This window comes from Sminthopsis crassicaudata, chromosome 6, assembly GCF_048593235.1.
Source record: "Sminthopsis crassicaudata isolate SCR6 chromosome 6, ASM4859323v1, whole genome shotgun sequence".
NCBI lineage: Eukaryota > Metazoa > Chordata > Mammalia > Dasyuromorphia > Dasyuridae > Sminthopsis > Sminthopsis crassicaudata.
Window position 1 is genome coordinate 86,103,182 of NC_133622.1, and position 21,482 is coordinate 86,124,663.

The 21,482-nt window shown below is 35.0% G+C and overlaps 1 protein-coding gene across 2 annotated transcripts; it reads right to left on the minus strand.

Annotated features, from left to right (window-relative positions):
* Window positions 1–87: 87 nt before the first annotated feature.
* Window positions 88–13,850, minus strand: LOC141547964 (putative E3 ubiquitin-protein ligase TRIML1). Of its 2 annotated transcripts, XM_074276682.1 has the most exons (8): window positions 13,638–13,850; window positions 8,466–8,536; window positions 7,273–7,693; window positions 6,739–6,834; window positions 5,993–6,223; window positions 3,623–3,645; window positions 3,372–3,472; window positions 88–768 (listed from the first exon to the last, which is right to left on the minus strand). In XM_074276682.1, the coding sequence occupies exons 3-8, from the start codon at window positions 7,687–7,689 to the stop codon at window positions 257–259; spliced, it is 1,380 nt and encodes a 459-aa protein (XP_074132783.1). In that variant the 5' UTR covers window positions 7,690–7,693; window positions 8,466–8,536; window positions 13,638–13,850; the 3' UTR covers window positions 88–256. The 2 variants fall into 2 exon arrangements, with proteins under 2 accessions (XP_074132783.1, XP_074132784.1); XM_074276683.1 differs by lacking the exon at window positions 3,623–3,645 and having other exon boundaries at window positions 5,985–6,223.
* Window positions 13,851–21,482: the final 7,632 nt, after the last annotated feature.

A 21,482-nucleotide genomic window follows, 5' to 3' on the forward strand; every position in this document is an offset into this window, starting at 1 on the left:
TTTGTAGAGTATTCCTGGTGATATTTATTAGTTGTTTCAGTGAGGTGAGACACATAGGGTTTTGATACAAAATGAGATACATTAGAATTATCAAATATAAAAAGTTGGCCTTTATTATAATTGATTTTGATAATACAGAATTTTATTAACAATTGCAACACGAGTTTAAAAGAATAGAAAATCATTTTCAAAGTCATTTCCACTCACTTGTCATTGAGAGGTTCCCATAGTAATTAGCATCAGTGAGAGTCCTATACTAATTACTCTTGGGGCAGATAATGAGTGATCCAGGAATAGGGTCTTCAATATGACTGGAAAGACAGAAGTAAGGGCGAATCGGCCCTTCAAAAACTGTGGTTGGGGAACAATAGATAAATAAGATTTCTTTTGTGACATTATAAAATGTTACATGTCCTTCTTCATAGTCAAGAAAGATGCCCAACTTCTCTATTGGCTCACTCACAATATCATCGTCCTCTAAGCCCCACACGAGGGAATTCTTCCCAAATCTGAAGCCTTCTAGGGCAATTATATCATCAGTTGATATGGAGAGGTTTCCCCTTCTACTAAATGGATCTTGACAGATACCCACTTCCCATTTTATATTATGGTCTAACTCCACTTCCCAGTAATGTTTGCCTGAAGTAAAGGTTTGGGCTCCCAATGCACCAAAATCATTATCGTCAGGGATACCACACTTGAGATGTTTCAAATCTTCAGACAAAGTGAGATGAGGACCGACTGTTTCAGGATCCATTGTTATATCTCCTAGAGAAAGGGGGAAGAAGGGATAATTAGATTTGGTTTGCAGACCTTGGACATTAAAACAAAAACAAAAACATTTTCTTTTGAATCGTGGACAATCTCACGCTAAGGGATTCTAATCAAAATCTATATGGGATTATATAAGAACTCTCAAGGGGATTGATTTGCCTCTAACATATATATATATATATATATATATATGTATATGTGGTCAATCATCTTAGTTTTCCAGTGGTTCAGTTTCCTGATATGTAAACTGAAGGTAGGATTCAAGCAAAAGAAACTTTAGGACCCTTCCAGTTTTAAATCCAACATTCTGTGTTTGAAAACATTTATTCATTATTTAAGAATTTAATATTAAACACTATATTTAATAATTAAGACTGCAGTATTAAACACAATGGTCAAGCAGAACATTAGGCATTAGAAAATAGATGGTATATCTTTGAATGAGGTACTATATTGGCATGATAATTTATAGTGTATACTAATACAGGTAGGGAGTATAAGGCTGAATGCCTTTGGTGGAAATAACATTTTTGTTTTACAAAGACAAGGAAAAGGAAGTATTCATTTTCAATTCTTCCATAGATCCCTTTCCTCAGGAATCTTTCCTTAGGAAAGAAGCAACTTGAGACCTATATAGATACATAATAAAGATAGTGAGAAATGCAGCACACTAAGCACCTAAAAATAGTTACATATTTGGATGGGAGAAGAGATGAAGGGAAGAATATGCCCAAGAAAAGAGGTACATATGAAAAGATTAAGAAAAGAAGGAAGGAAAAGGGTAATAGAGGGAAGAAGATAAGATAGAGAAAGGGAGGAGAAGAGAAAAGGAGGTCTGGGATCAGGAAGCCCCATATATGTGAAGATCTGGATAACTATTTGAAAACTCTTGAAGCAGAATTAGAGACAAATGGTTTGAAAATGATGACAAGGAAAGAAGGCATGTTGGAAGGCAAAAGTTTGTTAAAGTGTTTAGAAGTATAAGAAATGATGAAAGGGGAAGAGACTTTAGAGAGTAGAATAATTTGATGGCATCTGAATAAAATTAAAGGTTTGTCAGTAATTCTAGGAATGATGAATTGGAACAGAGACAGATTAGAGCATCAAGAACTTCAAGGAATACATTATAGCAGTTCTATTGCTATGCCAATATATCATTGAGGAATGGGGTGTCACTGAAGGGTAATATTCCTCACTGAAATACTTGGGAGAAACATGCTACCTGACCATTCTAGAGTTGAAATGTCATTCTATTACTCCATTCCCAAATCCTTTGAAATAAATGTCTTCCTTAACCTGTCACCTCTTCCATCTCTCTCTTCTTTTAGAGAAGATGGAGTCTTCTTCCTGCTTGGAGTTTTATCTCCTACCATTTTCTTTATCAAACAATGTGTTTCCTATGACACTGGAAGGAAATCCTGCTTTTTTTTTTTTTTTAGGAATATTAAACTTTACTCTTCTAGTCCTATAAATCTCTTCTTTTGCTTAATCTTTAGGGAGAAAAAACCCTCATGAGTGAGCAATTTTGGTTAATCCCAAATTCCTTGTACAACCTCAGAAGTGGATATAGAACATCTGAGAGAACTCAGGAACCTCAAGTTGATTTCTTTTTAGAAATGTTCACAAGCTACCAAAAAAGGAAACTAAGGCAAGGGAAAAGGGACTGAGTACTGAAGAATTCTCAGTATAAAGAACCTCCTTTCCCACCAGACTGAAAGGCAAAATTTTTGAAGAAGAAATGGATCTGCAAAAGGAAATACCCAAGCTTCATCCTTCCTAGATAACAAATCATCACAAAGAGTAGTATGTATGACATTGAAAATCTTCGTAGAATTAGGAGAAATCTTAAAAGCCATTCTACAAAAGATGAAATGGTGACATAAGCTGATCAAACGAGAAAAAAATATAAGTCAACAATAATAGTTAAATGAATAGACAATCACTTTTAACTAGACAAATGAATCTTGAACCGCTGAAGGATAACCTTATATCTATCAATGGGCAAACATAATAAAAATCAGACTAATTTAAGGTTAGTGGTGAAGTAAGATATTAGGCCAATGAATTCACTGCTTGCAAAGGTGTGAAATGGTCTGGTTAATTAGGAAAATAGTTGTAATAATGAATGAAATGAGTAGGATCCTTCATGTTGTTGAGATGCCAAATTGGAAAACTGAAAAACCCTTAATAGTCATATAAAGATAGCTCAATGGAGCAGTGGATAGAGTAGCATATTAAAGCACCAGTTATGGAATCAGGATGACCTAGGTGAAAATTTGACTTCAAATCTTTACTAGCCATGTGACCCTGGGCAAGTCACTTAAACTAATCTGCCTTAGTTTCCTCCAGTTGATCTGGAGAAGAAAATGGCAAGTGCTCCATTCATTTTGCCAAAATACTAGGATCATAAAGTGAAAGATACAACTGAAATGACTGAAGAAGTCAAATGAAAATAACAATGATTTATATAGAACAGCAGAGACTGAGGGAAAGGTCATTTGTGCATGCTTGTACACAGTGAGAAAATCCTTTGCAAACAATATGGGAACTCCTAGGGATTTCTCAAATGTTAATTTGGACAGATATGGAAGACTTACTGAAGTAGCTCATGAGCATTTTTCTAAAGCCAGTGATGCGATACTTGGTCCAGATTTCGGGACCAGTCTCCGGATCTGGTTCTTGAAGTAACTCCTCAACCCTACAAATAAGAAACATTTGATTACATTTGTTCTACATAGAGCTCTATTATGTTTCAGCAAAGTAAACCCCAATTAACCATTTTAAAGAATCAGATTCCTTCCTATATTCTGTATTTTTTAACTTAGTTGACCATTGAACAGAAACTTACCCGGCCATTGAGCTTTTCATACCCTGAGGGGAGAAAATTTAAAAAAAGAGAGAGATTTAGTGTTCTGTTCTTTAGTCTATTGTTATAATGTCATCTTTCTCAGAGTCCCGACACACCTCCCCACAGATTTGTCATGTGCTTGGAACATTTCTCATGGACATTACCATATTTTAATGATTTAAATCTGTGCCACATTGAACTAGCCTTTGCTTGTTTTCTGGTTGCTCTCATGCTTCTGCCTTCCTCTTATAAATGGAGAAATGACTCCCTTTCAAGAGAAGTGCCACACTACCCTGCTCTTCTCTCTCTCTACTGCACTAAAAATGTTTCTGATAGACTCAAACTTTTACCTACCTTCAATGATAAAAGAGCAAATGAGTTAGTTGGAAAAGGTTTTGGGGTCTGGGAGACTGAGTGAGAAATGTAGGTTTTGAAATCAAAGGGGCATGGCTTCATCTTCACAAAAATGAAATTTTAATAGAGCCTAGAAGCTCAAATTGAGTGTTGTTTCCAGAAGATTTTTGGTAATGAAGTATTAACTGGCCAAACACTGATGTGTGAAAGCCCAAATCTAAGAAGTCATCAGCCTTCACCTAAACTAGAAAGGTAATGGGCTGGCTATTTATTGGGATAAAAATAAAATCCTAGAGTTAGCAAAGATCCTGGAGGTCATCTAAGTCAAGCCAAGTCTAATATATGAAGAGTGATTATAGAACATTATGAAAATTGTCAGTCAGCCTTCTTTGTGAGACTTTCCATGGCAGAGAAATCACCACATAATTTGACAACATTATTTTGGACAACACCTATGTAGAGTGATAATATAACTTCATAAAGACCTTGGACATCAAGAAATTAAAACACAAGCTTAGACATTGCTTTTGATGTTCTCTTCGTGTAATCCTAGACATGGCTCTTAAGTGCTCATTGTCTCTACATGAGAGAGATTATAAAATTTCTAACTTCATTCAAAGGATCACAGTGCCTCACAAATAAGATACGTCAGTCATGTTGGAAAACTCAAAAGCACAAAATTACTTAGAGCAATTATCTGATTATGATTGTTTTTTATACAAACCATTTGTTCTGGTTCTGCCCCCTAGTATTTAGAAGAACAAATCTAATGCTCCAGTGATAAAGTCAAATACTTGACCTGACATGTTGCCTCATTCCTAATACTTCAATTTATAAACTGATACTCTCTCCCATTCAGAACATTTTCTTCATGTCCCCAAATTTTGCACCATGAAGGGAAATCATGCCTCTGGATGAATAATTCTCAAAAAATTTAAGCCTCTTCTCTGGAAATCTCCCAAGCCTAGTGGAATCTCTTTTCAGCTTTGCCATCTAGAGTTTATAGTTCCTCAGTTCCTTGGAAATATAGCTTATGTTAGCTACTCTCTGTTTTGTTTTTTTTTTTTTCTTTTTTTTTTTCCACTCATTTCTCCTCCAACTGCTTTGCTTTTCTCCTTCAAATTAATATGTATGAAGTTTTCTTTTTCTTTTTAATCTACATTTCCAATAGGGTTAGCTTGGCTTAGATGACCTTTGAGATCTTTTTTAACTCTAGGATTCTATTTTTTTCCCAATAAATAACCATCCCACTACCCTTCCAGTGGGGGATAGGTGAGGGCTGATGACTTCTTAGCTTCTTTAGGTTTTGGCATGACAATGCTTGGCCAGTTAATGCTTTATTACCAAAAGACTCTGGAAGCAAAATTTGGTTTGAGCTTCTGAGATCTATTAAAATTTCACATTTGTGAAGATGAGGCCATACCCCCTTGATATCTTTTCAAATAAATTTTTTGTTGCTTGTCACTTTGGATTGTTTAATTCTCTTTATAGTTACAGAATCTAGTATAGTGCCATTCTATAAGCATTCTAGAAATGCTTCATTGTTGATCTAAAATTAAATTTGTTCATTGCCAAATGTCATGCTTTACTATAAGGAATTATAGAACTGCTAACCATTTTTTCTGAAAGAGGTTGTTAAGGACAATCTATTTGACCTCTTTTCATGAAGGAAATGTGTTACACTATAGAGATAAGGAGTTAAAAGCAAGTTCAACCAATAACAAATTTAACATGAGACAAATATGAGATAGATATTGGAAATTATAACAAACTTTGGCTTTAAAGTGTCTTATCCTTTAAGAATCCCTGTGCTATTCTGATTACTAAAAATTTATATCCAGCCAAACTCATAAGAAAAGAAAAATACATTTGGAGAATCAAGTGGAAAGCCTGAACTGACCCATTCTATGCCAATTGGTCCTGATATCTTTTTCTTAGTGTTCTGTATGTGACTAGACAGGTAACTTTTGTTCATCATTTCTAAAGAAATAGAATATATCTTTTTTACCCACCTACCTGGATCAATTCCACTGGGGCCTTGACCATATTCTCCTTGATGTTTAAAATCTTTCTTTGTATAAGCTTCATTTGTTGTAAAATTTTGGCCTTTTTCTGCTGATTTTTTGCCTCCTTATCTCTGGTTTCCTTCTTCAATAATTGTAGGTGTAATCTTTTTTCATTCTCTAAGAACTCGTGTACTTCCTTGTATTCATCTTTAATTGATTGTTCTAAAACACAAATATGCTCCTGTCCCAAGAAAAGATAGGATAAAGAAATAAAAAGTCCACGATAGAAGAGGTGAATGGCAAACATTTGTGCTGTCTTTTGAAAACTATTGGATATTTGAAGAAGATCCATAAACTCTGGTGCCAGGCTCTCCTTTTTTACTACTAGGCCCACATCTTCCATTTCAGGACTTTTAAGATACATTGTTTCTTGAAAGTCCTTTTCTTAGGGATTAGTTAACAATGGAAATGATAGAAAAAAATATTACATAAGGGAAAAGTTTTCCCCTCAAAATACCCATATACTTTCTAAACCTTGTTTCTTCATACCTATATTTTCTTAGATCACATGAAAACCAAAGGTATTCTACTGGCATTGGATATCAGATTATTCATTTGTGAATGAGGCAATACATTTTATTCTGAGATCATGAATATGAATCTGATCCTTTGCTAAAACATGATTCTCCTTTTCTTCAGAAAAAATTTGCTAAAGCATGATTTGCCTTTTCTTCAGAAAAACAGATAGAAACTGACCTCATAAGAGTTCATTATCCTTATCGTTTTCTCCAGTCTACTTTTAATTTCCTCTTGTTTCCTCCTTAATCTATTCTTATGCTCCTGGAGGATGGCCTGCAAGAAAAGCAGAGTTGTGTCAAAACTATTTTCTTTAGACTAAGGAGATCCCCACATTTGAAAATGGTCAGCATAATAACTCACTTATATAGCATTTTAACTCTATCAGATCTGCTGTGGATTATCCATTGAATCCTGAGAAAAACTGTGAGATCTTGGCATTATTAGGATTTTCAGAATTTTATACATGATAAAAATGAAACAGAAGGATGTAGACTAATTTAGAAATTTGACAATAGAATGTGAATTTGGTTTTGAAGCCACAGATAGATGTGGGGCCTTTAGATTTCCCTTGGGCCCTATAAATTGAGTTGTGTACCCAACATGGCTGTGTTAGCCACAAATGAGCCACCCTTCTTATGACCACAAAAAGAGTTGAATGAGGCCATATCATTTCTCCCTTGGGATAGCTCAATAGTGAGGGGACACTCTTACCTTGTACTTGTCAATTGCCCTGTCCACAAGAATCATTTGATGATCCTTGTGCTCTGAGGCTAATGAGCAAGACTCACAGATGACTTTCTGGTCTTCCTCACAGAAAAGTATCTCCTTTTCCCCATGTTGATCACAGGTGGTCAGGTTCTCCATGCTCTGCAGCAAACGATGTCTGCGCCTTTTGCGACTAGTGGACAGTTGCTGCAGGTCCCTGTCGGGTATCAAACTGCTGATTTGGATGAGTTGTCTGCATTCTGGGCAGGTTAACGTGGCATCAACTCCCTCCATGCACTGGAGAAGACACTCTATACAGAAGCTATGACCACATTTGGCAGTCACTGGGTCAGTGAAGTAGTCTAGGCAGATGGAACAAGAGGGCCCTGCCTTGAAGTTTTCAATTAAGTCTTTGGCAGCCATGTTCCTAGGTATAAGGAGAAAGAGTCAGTGAAAACTTTGACCGGGTCATTTCTCTGCTATCCGAGGCATCTGAAAATTTTTGTACAGATTGTGTGGCAGGGAGGAAGCAAGAGAGGGCTTGTAACAGAGGTGGATCCATATCTATCACATATCTTAAACAGGTCCATCCTGCCTGTCTTCAGCTAGAACTAGGGAATCTAAGAATCCTGGGAATCAGAGAATGGGCTAAGGCAGAAGCCACTAAACCTTTCTTACAGATGGGCCTCATCCCTAGTCACCCTGAAATAGCTAAAGAGCATAGGCCATTTTGTCTCTAAAGCAGCTGAGGCCCCCAAGGGCTAAACCTGAACTCTTTTCTCCAAGGAAACTAAATGCTAGGGATTCTCTTTACTATTTCTTCTTACTTTTTCTATATCCTATCCTATATTTCAATCTTACCGTCTTTTGAAGAAAATGTCATAACTTTCTCTTAAATATTACTGAAAATCTCTAGTTTGGTCAGACTTCTGAATTTTTTTGAGTAGTTTTGGAATAAGTGATTTTGTTTCAAAGGCTCAGGGCAATCATATTTCTGATAATTTAATATGACAAGAAGAGAAGAAAAATCCCAATCATTGTCTCCATCCAACTAACATCCCCCTCAGTGCAAACTTTAAACTCAAATACTTTTTTCTCCAGTCTCTCATTTTTCTCTCTTTACCTGAACTGAGATGGAATCTTAAAAAAAAAAAAAAAAAAGTATGGAGAAATAAAATGTTTTTCCAAGAGAAGCTTACCTCTGATTCTGTCCTTTAAGACTCCTCTCAGGATAATGTTCGCTGTTTCCCTGGTGCTTTGGCAGCAAAAACTGAAATAATGAATTTTAAAGGTTATTTTATACGTGTTCCTTTGATTAGCTCCTCCCACTCTTTCCTCTACCTACAAAAGGTGAGAACTCTCTTTTTTATAGTGTTTCTGCTTTTAAACTGAGTTCTCTCCTTTGTCCTTTAGGGTAGTAATGAGGCACAATTCAAGACTCTTTCTCTAGGAACATGGATACTAAAAGCTTAATTGAAAACTTCAAGGGAGAGCTCACTTGCTAGTGTCCACATTTAGGAGTGAGAGTTGTCTTGTTCCTCAAGTGTAAGCAAAATTTATCTGATTCCTTCCTTCTGAAACATTTCTCTCAGGACAGATAAAGCTAAAATCTTTCTCTCTAGCGTCTTTTATCAAAAATTTTTAGAATTACCTTTTAAATATCTTATTTTATCTATTCTTTCTTTTACTGTGTCCAGAAAAGGTGAGAACTTTTGTGTAAAGATGATATTCCCTATTTCTGGCACAGGGCTGAGTTCTTACCTTTTTTTCCCCCACATTGGCTACAACTGTTTAATAGCATTTAAATCTTGGCTCTTGAGGGGAGGGATATCTTGCCCCTCATTTTATCAAAGCAGTAGTCACTAAGATTATTGTTTATGAAAATTGTCTTAAAATTTTTTTTAATTTTTTTGTACTTAGTGGATTATTTTTTCTGATTACATGTCAAGATAGTTTTAAATATTTATTTTTTCTTTCTTTTAAGCTTTTTTTTAATGTGCATGTTCATACATGGACCAATAATTATAATATATGTGTACTCAGTCAACAATATGCTAGAAATTTTGTACATTTGTTTTTAGAATTTTGAGTTCCAGATTTTCTCCCTTCCTCCCCAGTCCCACCCCTCCTTAAGAAGGCATATGTGGAGTAATGCAAAACATTTTCATAAAAGACATATTGTGAAAGAAAACATAGATCCCTCCCCCAAAAAACAAACTAAAAAAAAGAGTATTCTTTAATTTGTATTTAGATATAATCAGCTTTTTTTTTTTTCTCTAGGTATGGATACTATTTTTCATTATAAATCCTTCAGAATAGTTAGGGATCATTGCATTGCTAAGAACAGCAAACTTATTCACAGTTGATCATCCCAAAACATTGCTATTACAATGCATGAAGTACATTTCACTTTGCTTGAGTATGTGGAGGACTTTCCAGGTTTTTGTGAGAACATTCTGCTCATCATTCTCTTTACTATTGCCCCTTATGTTCTCTTCTTCCTACTCTATACTTCAGGACCACCATCTTCTCTTAAATATTACTGAAAATTTCTGGTTTGGTCAAACATGACTTTTTTGAATAGTTTGGGAATAACTGATATAATTTCAAAGACTCAGGACAATCATATTTTCTGGTTAATATGGTAAGAAGGCAAGAAAAAAATCTGTGACTAGAACTATAATATCCCACCATAATCACATATCACAATTTATTCATCCATTCCTCAGTTGATAGACAGGTCCTCAATTTCTCATTCTTTGACCTGAGAAAAGAATTGCTATACATATTTTAGTACATATAGGTCATCTTCCTTTCTTTTTTTAAAATTTCTTTTGAGAGTCATGCCTAGTAGTAGTATTGTTACACCACAGGATATGTGTAAAGGGTGGAACTCTGGAGAAGTAAACTTGAAAGACGGTGTTAACTCAGTGGAATTGATGAGATGATGGTTCTCTAGTTCACATATATACTTAGTACTTAGTCTGGTGATGTAATGGTTCTGTAGTTCACGCATATTCAGTATACTGTAATGATATAATTACAACAGGGTATTTAAAATGGGGACAAAGTGGGAGGGATGGGAGAGAAAGGGAGGGAAGGAGAGGGAAGGGGAGGGGAACAAGAGACTGTCAGATGACTGTCAGACTGCTGGAGGAGATTGTGTTAAACTGAGTTTGGGTCAGACTACAACAGACACAGACTATGGAAGGAGACTATAAAGGAGACAATAAAGACTTTGGACTCTATTCCTGTGGTGACTATTCACTTGAAATCAAGATCTGTCCAGAGGACCTCCAGGCTAGCCCAAATATTACATACAGATATATATGATTTTATAGCTTTTGGGGCATTTTTTGTATGTTTTGATTATCAATTGGGGAAGGCTCTTATAATTTTTCTTTTAAAAATATTTATTTAAAAAAGAATAGAAGAAAAAGTAGATAAAACAAAACAACAGAACAGAGCATTGTCATGTGCCCAGCAGAACTTTCCAGTTTTCAAAAAAGATATAATAGAAGAAATTATATTCATGGGTGTCTGTCCATCTTTTCTTTGCTTCTTTTTAGGTTTTTGTTGTTGTTGTTGTTCTCTGTTTATTCTTTCCCTCCTTTCATCCCTTCTTACTTCCTTCAAGCAGGCTATATTTAATTGTACACAGACACACACACACACATATACACACAAGTACATACATACATCTATATACACACACAAATACATGCATTCACACTCATCTGCAGACTCCCCCCCCCATATATGTATATCTATTTTATATACACCCATGTATAGGTAACATATAATACCTATATATACTCACACATTTACTTATATGTAAATATGTATCTAAAACAATATTAGACTGACTGATATAAAAATGTAGATTTCTCACTTGATTGGATCTTTAATTTTGACTTTGAGATCAGCGATTACTAGAACTAATTTTATTTTTATTAAATTCTACTCCTGATCCTTTTTGCAGTGTTTGTGTATATCTCTTCTTTCCTATGACTGCTAACCTTTCTGCTTTTATTTATCTTGTCTTGCTATTACTTAACCTCTCCCCACCCACGGACCCCTTCCTTGTCTTCTTCCCTCACCCTTTGATTTCTCTTCCTCCTACCCTTCACCCTTTATTTCTTTATAGATTTTGGAAGGTGCTATACCTTTCATGGTATATACGTACTATTGCCTATTTAACCCATTTCCAATGTAAGTAGTTTATCAGAACTAGGAGCCCTCTTTTCCCCTCTAATGCCTCTGCATCTATTCTTCCTCTATAACTCATTTGTGTAAATCTTTCTTTTGAGTTACCCAATTACTGATGCCAATATTAAACATATGTCATACATTACCACATAAAAAACACAAAAAATATGTCCATGTCAAGTTACTTGAAATTAATCTTGGATTAATTTTTACATATTAAATTTTGTCTTGAGTTCAGGTTTTGTTGAAAGTCCAGAAATCTTCAAGTTTGTTGAATGTCCACTTTTTAAATATTATGGATATTTTATGTTTATGGATATTATTTTGATTATGGATAATTTTGTTTGATATTATGTTTTTGGCCACAGGTCTAATTCTTTTGATTGCTGATATATATATATATATATATATATATATATATATATATATGATTTCAGGACTTGCAGTCTTTTATAGTGGCTGCTGAGAAGTCTTGTATAATTCTAACTATAGCTCCAGAATATTTGAATTGTTTTTTTCTTATTTCTTGCAAAATTTTTTCTTTGATCTGGGGTTTTCCAAAATTTGGCAATAAAATTACTATGTGTTTTTGACAAAGGATCTCTTTGAGGTGGATTTTTTTCTTTCTACTTTCCCCTGTTCACTGTAGAATATTTTAAAAAAATTATTTCTTGCATTATTGTGTCAAGATTCTTTTTTTGGTTACAGCTTTCAGGTAGTCCCATTATTCTTATAGTTTCTCTTTTTGATCTGTTCTCTAGATCTGTTGTTTTTCTTATAAGATGTTTCCCATTCTGCTATATTTTTTTATTTTTTTATATTGCTTTGTTATTTCTTGATCCATTGTACTTCACTGGCTTCCCAATTCTAATTTTCAGAGTTATTTTCATCCTTAAGATTCTGTATCTCTTTGGTTAACTTTCCCCTTCCCTCCCACATAATTTTCTTGTTTTTCTTGTATAGCTTTTATTTATTTATAAAGTTTTTCTTAAATGTCTCTCATTTAATTTTAAAATTCTTTTTTTGAGTTCTTCTGGAAATTCTCTTAGGGTAGGGAGCCATTTAACATTATTCTTTGCAATAAAAGATGTTTTTTTCCCTTTTTTTTTTTTTTTTTTAAACTTCACTATCCTCCCCTGAAGAACTTCTCCATAGTAAGCTTCAATAGTTGGGTTCTTTCTTCTTTGCTAGTTCAGTTTTTTTTTTTTTTTTCATGAGAAGAATTAGTGTAAGCTTCTGTAATCATGAAGGGTGGGCAGGATGGTGCCTGAGCCTTCACTTCAGTTCTCCCCTCTGACTTGGAATGCCAAACTAAGAGCTTCCCCCCTCCTGCAAGTGCCTGCAAGACTTACCAGCATCCCTGCTCCTGTCTCTGTGCTCACTTGTTCCCTCTTCACCAAGGCCTTGCAGGACAGCTGAGCCTGTTATTCCTGATTAGCCAAGGTTCCTTCATTCTTCCCAGACTCAGAGCTCCAGATTCCACAAACACTAGGGAAGGTGAAAGTTTCTATGGTTCCCATGGATTAATCCCAGCCCAGGGTCTTTCTTTGGATCTTCTTGGGTTGTGCCTGCAGGATCCCTGTTCTATACAAAGTCTTCCTGATTTTTCACCGACCTATTTTTGCTTCAAGTCACAGATGTACTCTATTTGCCGAGGAACTCCAGAGAGCTTGAGATTTACCAACCTACTCCACCACCTTCCCAGAACTTCCCTGTTTTTTAATAAATTTGACTCAATTCCCTATATGTTTGAAAAATGAGTCCTTTACCAGAGAAACTTAAAATTTCTTTCCTATTGCTATTGTTAATTGTATTTCCTCCCTGTTTATTCTGCCCTCACTTTCATTTCTCCCTTCCCTTCTTTCATTCTATTATGAAATCTTTTCTTGAGTCTTTTATATGGGATAGTTTACCCCATTCTACATTTCTCTTTCCCTTTCTCCCAGTATATTTCTCTCTCATCCTTTAATTTTATTTTTTACATCTAATTCCTTCACATAAAACTCACACAGCCTGTGGCCCCCCTCTCTTCTCCTCCTCTTTCTCTCTCCTTCTCCCTTTTTCTCTCCCCCTCAACTGCCCTAATGATTAGAAAATTCTTATAGAGTTACAAGTATCATTTTCTCATGTAAGAATATAAAGCATTGGATCTTATTAAGTACCTTATTGTGGTGGTGGGATGAGGACGCTCTGGGTTCTTCCTTTTCCCCTTCTCCTTCACCCTCTCCTTTCCCTTCTTCTTCTTCTTCCTGTGTCCTTCCTCTTTTTCCTGATTTCTCCCTTATGCTTCTCTTGAATCTTGTATTTTAAAGAGAAGTGTTCTATTCAACTCTGGTCTTTTCATCGTGAATCCTTAAAAGTCCTCTTGAAAACCCACCTTTTTTCCCTTAAGGATTATACTCAGTTTTGCTGGGCAGGTGATTCTTGGTAGTAATCCTAGCTCTACTGCTCTCTGGATTATCATATTGCAAGCTCTCTGATCCTTTATTATAGAATTTGCTAAATCTTGTGTTATCTTGATTGTGACTCCATTACACTTGAATTGTTTCTTTCTGGATTATTTTCTCCTTTACTCTTTGACCTATTTGGCTATAATGTTCCTGAAAATTTTGATTTTGAGATCTTTTTCAGGAAATGACTGGTGAATTTTTTCAATTTGTAATTTACCTTCTGATCCTAGAACATCAGGACAGGTTTCATTGATAATTTCTTGAAAGATGATGTATCTTTCAAGATCACATTGATCTTGTTCCTTTTTAGATTCTGGTTTTAAGGTAGGCCTATTTTCCAGGTCAGTTTTTTTTTAAAGAAATATTTCATATATTTTAAAAAATTTATCATTCTTTTGGTTTTATTTTGTTTTATTTTATTTTTTTGGATTGTTCACAAAGTCAGTAGCTTCCATTTGCTCAGCTCTAATTTTCAGGAAATTATTTTCCTTAGTGAGCTTTTGTAACTTCTTTCCCATTTGACCAATTTTCCTTTTAAGATATTCTTCTCCTCATTAGCTTTTTGTATTTCCTTTTGCTTCATTCTCAATTCTATACCCAACTTTTCTTCTAGCTTTCTTACTTGATCTTCAAAATTACTTTTCAGTTCTTCCATGGCTGGACACTAATTCTTATTTTTCTTGGAGGCTTTGGATGTAGGAGCTTTAATTTTGTTATCTTTTTTTGAGTGTGTGTTCTAATCTTCCTTGTCACCATAGTAACTTTATGTGGTCAGAATCTTTTTAGTTGTTTAATTTTCTCAGCTTATTACTTAACTTTTAATTCTTTGTTAAAGTGAGGCTCTCTTTCCAAGGTGGAAGGTGTACTGTCCTAAGTTTCAGGGGTTTTGTGAGGCTGTTTTCAGAAATTCTTCTAGGATCTTCTGCCCTAGAACTGTGAGGAGTATCCCCTGACTTTGTAAATTGCCTCTGTCTTGAGAATTGTTCCACTTTGCGTTTTCTGTGTTCTGATGCTCTAAAATTTGTCAAAAATTATCCATATATATACTTTGAAAATAAAATCTTTAATTTAAAAAATAAAAAAAATAAATTTACCAAATTAAAAAAAAATCAAATCAAATCAAATCAGTGAGCTCATCATTTCTCTAAGCACAGTAGGATTCCATCCCAATCTCATGCCACAACTTGTTTAACTATTCCCCAACTGATGGGCTTCCCTGCAATTTTCAGTTTCTTTCTGCCACAAGAAGAGTTACTATGAGTATTTTAGAATATATAGGTTCTTTTCCTTTTCCCCTAAGCATCTGTAATTATCTTTGGAAGAAGAATTAGTAATGGTTTTTTATGTAAAAGGATATAAATAGTTCAATAACTTTATAGCCATGATTTTAGATTTTACTCCAAAATGTTTGGATCAATCCATACTTCTACCAATAATGATTTTTTCCACATCCTTTATAATATTTGTCATGTTTTTCTTTAATCACATTAGCCAATCTGATTGGTATAAAATGACAATTCAAATTTTAAAATTGTATTTGTTTATATTTATAATGAAAAATATTATGCACCTTGAGATAAAGAACAAATGAAATCTAAATGCAGATTTATGCATAGATTTTGTTTTTACTTTTGTACTTTCTGTTTCTCTATTAATGGTCATAAAATGGATAAGATGGAAACATGTTCTGCAGATGTATTATCAAAGTGGTTGTCTTCTCAAAAGGTAATTTCAAACTCAAAGGAGAAGGGAGAGAATTCAGAATGCAAACATTTTAGGAAATGGATGTTTAAAATTGTTTTAATATATTATTGAGAAAAATAAGGAAAAAACTATTCTTAAAAAAAAAGGAAATATCCTGGAGAATGATGAATGATAAGAATATAGACACCTATATGTTATTATATACAGAGAATTATGTTTTATATGTGTATTGAGACAAAATTCTGAAAGAGTTTTTAGGTAATTAGAAATCGATTTATTAATAAGGCTACCAGATAATCAATATAATAAAGTCTTTCTTGTAACCAAAGAATGACTTTCATCCCTCTTCACCCAGAGTCAGCAAAATATTTTAATACCTTTGGGAAAAAAATATGTCTATCTAACAGTTAATTAGAGAATGAATATTATAATGTGGACTTCTTTTTAATAGGTGAAGAAACCTGTCTTTGACCTGTCAGTTCTCTGATTATTTTCCTCTTAATAATCTATACAAAAGATTCTATTCTCCATCTATTTAACTAGAATAATAGTGGGGTTACAATAACAATTCCATCTAAATAAGATGATCTAGGCTTGATGACTTTTGGGGAGCAAGTTCAGCAATGTCCTTGAAGAAATAGCTTTGAATGAGAAGGCAAAAAGAGGCTCTTTTGCTTATTGGTTATTAACTGTCTAGAACTTATTGATTCTAAATTAATGGCTCTAAATTGGTTACTAATTAATAAAAAAATATATTTTTCTGATTCCTCTATTTGAATCTAATGAGATATAATCTCAAGGAATTATTAACTAATATGACAAATATTTCATCAAAAATGGGAAATAATATGAGGGGAACAATAAAAAGAATAATCAATACACTGACATAAGCCATTCATGGTAGTCCCCTTTGGTAAAGCAGACCTTATAAATAAAAGGAACATTGGGGAAAAGTGAATAGTAGAAATTTAAATTGCCCATTTCATCTGTCCATCATATCTTAAGACTCAGAACAGCTGTGTGGTTCTCTGATTCTCTAGAGATTTTCTCTTCTTAGGAATTGTGGTATGGGCAGGATTTCAGAGCAACTTCTAGCAGTTCAGGTCATTTGCAGAGATCCACTTTGTTCTTGTTAAAGTCTTCAAAAAATAAATCTAAATACAATTTTAAATTTGATCTGCTAATAACCAGGTCAAATAGTGAGAATTAGCTCAAATTTTGTAGTTCTGCTAATAAAAACATCAAAATGGGAAACTTTTAGACCAAATACCATATTTTTAGGTTAGCTAATTATCATGTTGATATATGAGTTGATATGCAACTCATATACAAACCAAAAAAAAATCAGAAAACTTCAAACCAAATTTTCTACTTGGCACTGTTCATTCTCCCATTAAAAAGATGGAATTCTGTTGAGGAGCTAAGAATAGAACACTTCCCTGGGTCCTCAACCCCCCACATCTCCCTCTACCACTAAGAATAAGTGTCTAGTTGTGTCCTCCATTTAAGAAGTTCATTTTATACATGCTGATTAAGTTACTATCTGGTAAAGTACCTGCAAAATATTTTTTAAAAAAAGTGTTAACTTTCACAAAGCTTATCCTCCCACAGCAATGCCTTGGTTTCCTTTATGAAACCATAAACCTTACAGAAACTTTTGGGTCATGTATGCCTGTGTGTGTGTGTGTGTGTGTATACATATTCATATATATATATATATATATATATATATATATATATATATATATATCCCTGAGATGCCCAGGGAATGAATTCTGGATTTCTCAGATGATACCCCAATAATTTTGGGAGCATAAATCATCTCAATTTGTCTCAGTAGCATGCTCAAGGAGACCCCCTGTTACTCAGAAAGCTGTGGTATCTAGCCAGGTAGAATTAACAATTTATTTTTTAACTTAAGTAAGACTGAGTGGAGAATAGATTCTTTTGTATAGCTTGCTAGGAGGCAGAATGATCTGGGAGTGCTGACATGATAAAAGTCAAGTCCCTAGCTTGGGGATTTGAAAAAATCTCAGAAAATCATATATTACAATATCAGAAAAAAATCTCATCTCATAAAGTTAATTATTTCATTAACTGTTAACCAAAAGGAATTAATTTTACCTAACATGGACACTCCTTTTGCCAAAGGTATTTAAACATTCATCAAATTCTGGAGTCTTTGGTTGTGAAAGAGGTCACTGACCTCAATTTATTATTTGCTAGCCTAATTGATAAATTTATTATTCATCATTCAGAAATTCTTTTTCTTGAATATTTCATCCCTACCCCTTCCTTTCTCTCTCTTTTCCCCTCTATTTGTATGTATATATATACACACGTGTGTATATATAATTATATGTGCGTGTGTGTGTATATTATTCTCTCTTAGATATAGTGTTTGTATGCAATTTCCAATTCCATTTGATATAGGAAAATATTAAGGTTCTGTATGGATTGGCTTTGTAGAGTTCTGTTAAAGCTCTGAAGTTTTAGTGAGATGAGGCATACTGGGTTTTGATATAAAATGAAACATACTGGTATTTTCATACCAATTATAAACAAGATGAACTTTATTTGCATTGGTTTTCTATTATCTCTGGACAGTTCTCTTTGATAATTTCCTGTAAAATAGAATCTAGGCTCTTTTTTTGGTCATAGTTTTCTGGAAGTCCAATAATCCGCAGATTATCTCTCCTAGATCTATTTTCCAGGTCTATAGATTTTCCCAGTAAGTATTTGACGTTGTTCTCCAGCTTCTCATTTTTTTTTGTTTTGTTTGACTGATTCTTGGGTTCTCTGTGAATCATTCATTTCTATTTGTTCCATCCTGACTTTTAAGGAGTTATTTTCTTCTTTCACAGTTTTTAGTTCTTTTTGTAAATGCTCAATTTCGTTTTTAAATGAATTATTTTGCTCTATTGAATTTTTTTCCATTTCCCTAATTTTTTTTTTTTGAGAATTATTTTCTTTTTCCAATTCAGAAATTCTATTTTCTTGAGACTTTTTTATCTTTTCCAATTCAGAAATCCTACTTTCCTGTGTTTTTTTAACCTTTTCTAATTCACTAATTTTGTTTCCCTGCATCTCCTGTGAATTCTTTATTTTTTCCAACTCCGATTTCAGGACGTTGTTATTCTCTATCATAGCTTCCCTTTCCTTTCCCCATTTTTCTTCGATCTCCCTCAATTTCTTAAGAGCTTCTTCTAGGAGAGAGTTATGTGATGGGGGGCAGGAATCGTTCCCCTTTAGGTTGTTATCTTCTGAATCTTTGCTGTTAACTTCCTCGGGGTTGGGTACCTGCTCTTTCTCTGTATAGAAGGAATCTATAGTTTTTCTAGCTTTTTTGCTCATACTTAAAAAATGTTTTGGGGTCTGTCCCTGGGGTAGGAAATTATTTACTTCTTTACCAGCTTCCTCCCAGACCGGATGGATGCAGTGGCCCCCGCGCCCGCGCTAAGAGAGAGCTCTGGGAGAGAGTTCCCCACCCCCTCCCTGGAAGCGCCTCAGAGGTGATTAGCACTGCTGTGCTTCGAGGGCGTAGAATAGTGAAGACAGCAAGAAGCCCAGCCTATGTGTCCGGGTGGGGAGTGGACGTCTGCAGCAGGTGACGTGAGAAGCCCCTGTGCTCAAACTGGAAGTGTCTGCCAGAAACCGCGGTCCCTAGTTCAAAGGTTCCGCTTCTCTGGGACTTCCTGGAGCTGAGTTCCACTCCCTCCAGCTAAGCTAGGCCGTGTGTGTTGCCTTGGGCCGTATCCACCCACTTGTCAATCTCTTAACTATTCTCAGGAGGTAGCTGAGGCCACACCCCCTGGTGCCGAGATCTGTGCCTGAGTCACCCCCAGGGTGGGGGGGGGGGGAAATCTAATCTGAGTTTTAAAATATTTTGGCTTTCTCTTCTGAACTGCTAAATAATTAGCAGAGAAGAGCTAACAGCCTGTGCCAGATTCCTTTACCTCAGTGGCTTCTCTGATCCCAGAGCCCCTCCCAGCGCAATGGGCGCAGTGTGCCCCTACCCCACCGTCTGTGCTGGCCTCTCTTCTTCCTCCCCTGTGAACTGACCTTTCCTGTTGAAACTCCAGATTCTCTTCAGCTGGTAAGTCGTGCTTCCCGTCCTTGTGGTATCTATCAGTCCTGAGCTAATTCTGAGACTTAATTTATCTAATTGGTTGTGAGGGAGTGAGGACGTTCACTGAGTCGTGTGTTTCTTCTCCGCCATCTTGGCTCCACCCCCTATTTGCATTGGTTTTGATAGCAATATATAAATATTGACCATTTCAACATGAGTTCAAATAAATAGAAAATAATTTTTAGTGCCATTTCCAATCACTTGTCACTGATATGTTCCCATAGTAATTGGTATCATTAATAGCCCTCTACTAAATATACTGCTGAAGCAGATAATGAGTGATGCAGGAGTTCCTTCTTCCTTGTGATTAGAAAGAGAGAAGTAAGGGCAAAGATGGCTTGGAAAGATTGCGTTTGGGGCATTATAAAAAGGTATTCTTCTGTGATATTATAAAATGCTCTATGTCTCTTTTCACAATCAAGAAAAATGCCCACCTTATTTACTGGTTTACTCACATAACAATCTTTTTGTGATTTACAGAAAAAGAAATCATTTCCAGATTTGAAGCCTTCTAGGGAATATATATCTTCAGGTAATATGGATAAGTTCCCCTTTCTGTTAAGTGAATCTTGACAGATGCTCACTTCCCAGTCTGTATTATCTCCCAATTCCACGTCCCAATAGTGTTGATCTGAGGTAAAGGTTTGGGCCCCCAGTACACTAAAAACATCAACAAATTCTTCTTCATTGTCAGAGAGATGCTGAGAGACGCTTCCAAACTTGACATGCTTCAAATCTTCAGACAGAATGAGAAAAGGATTGGCTGTTTCAGAATCCAGAGTTATATCCCCTAGAAAAAAGGGAGTGGGATGGGGAGATAATTAGCCTTGGGTTGTAGACCTTGGAAGTTAAAACAAAAACAAAATGATTTTCCTATTTTTGGATAACTTCACACCTTGAGATTCTAGTAATAATTTATTTGGGATTATATAAAAAATGGAGAAAATTGTCCTGCCTCTGAAACTGAGCAACTTAGTTTTCTAGTAGCACAATTTCCTTGTAAGTAAAATGAAGGTGGAATTCAAGCAGATAAACTTTAGGATCATTTGAGATTTTAATTCAATAGCCTATGTTTGAAAATATTCATTGAACACATAATAATGTATTATTACAGATTTACTACGGTCAAATAGAATACCAGACCTTGGAAGATGGTAAATGCCTGGAGGAGGTATTACAATGGAATAATAGTTTATAGTACACATTAACACAGGTAGAGAGTATAAATATTCAGTCTTTGATGGAAACAGCACTTTTGCACAAAGACTTTTTAAAAAGACTAGCCAAAGGAGGGATTCACTTTTTAATTCTTCCATAGATTCCTTTCTTCGCGCATTTTATAATTTATCTGAAGGGCTTTGAGACTTATCTAGATACATAAACAAGATGGTATAAAGTGCTGCAAACTAAAGATGTAAAACTATTTACAGATTTGGATGGCAAGAGAGAGGAAAGGAAGAACATGTTCAAGAAGGGAGGGAGAGACAAAGGAATGAAGAATGGAAGGAATAAAAATAGACACAATAGATGGTGAAAGAGGAAAGATGAGATAAAGAAAGGAAAGAGAGAAGAAAAAGAGAAGGCAGGTGGGTTAGTTGGGACATTTAGGAAGACATTAGAGCAGTTCCATCCCTATGTCAAGTTGAGGGACAGATTATTGTTGAAGGGTGATGGGGCATTTTGGACTAAACCAAGACTCACCCTGCTTGACCAGTATGGAAGCA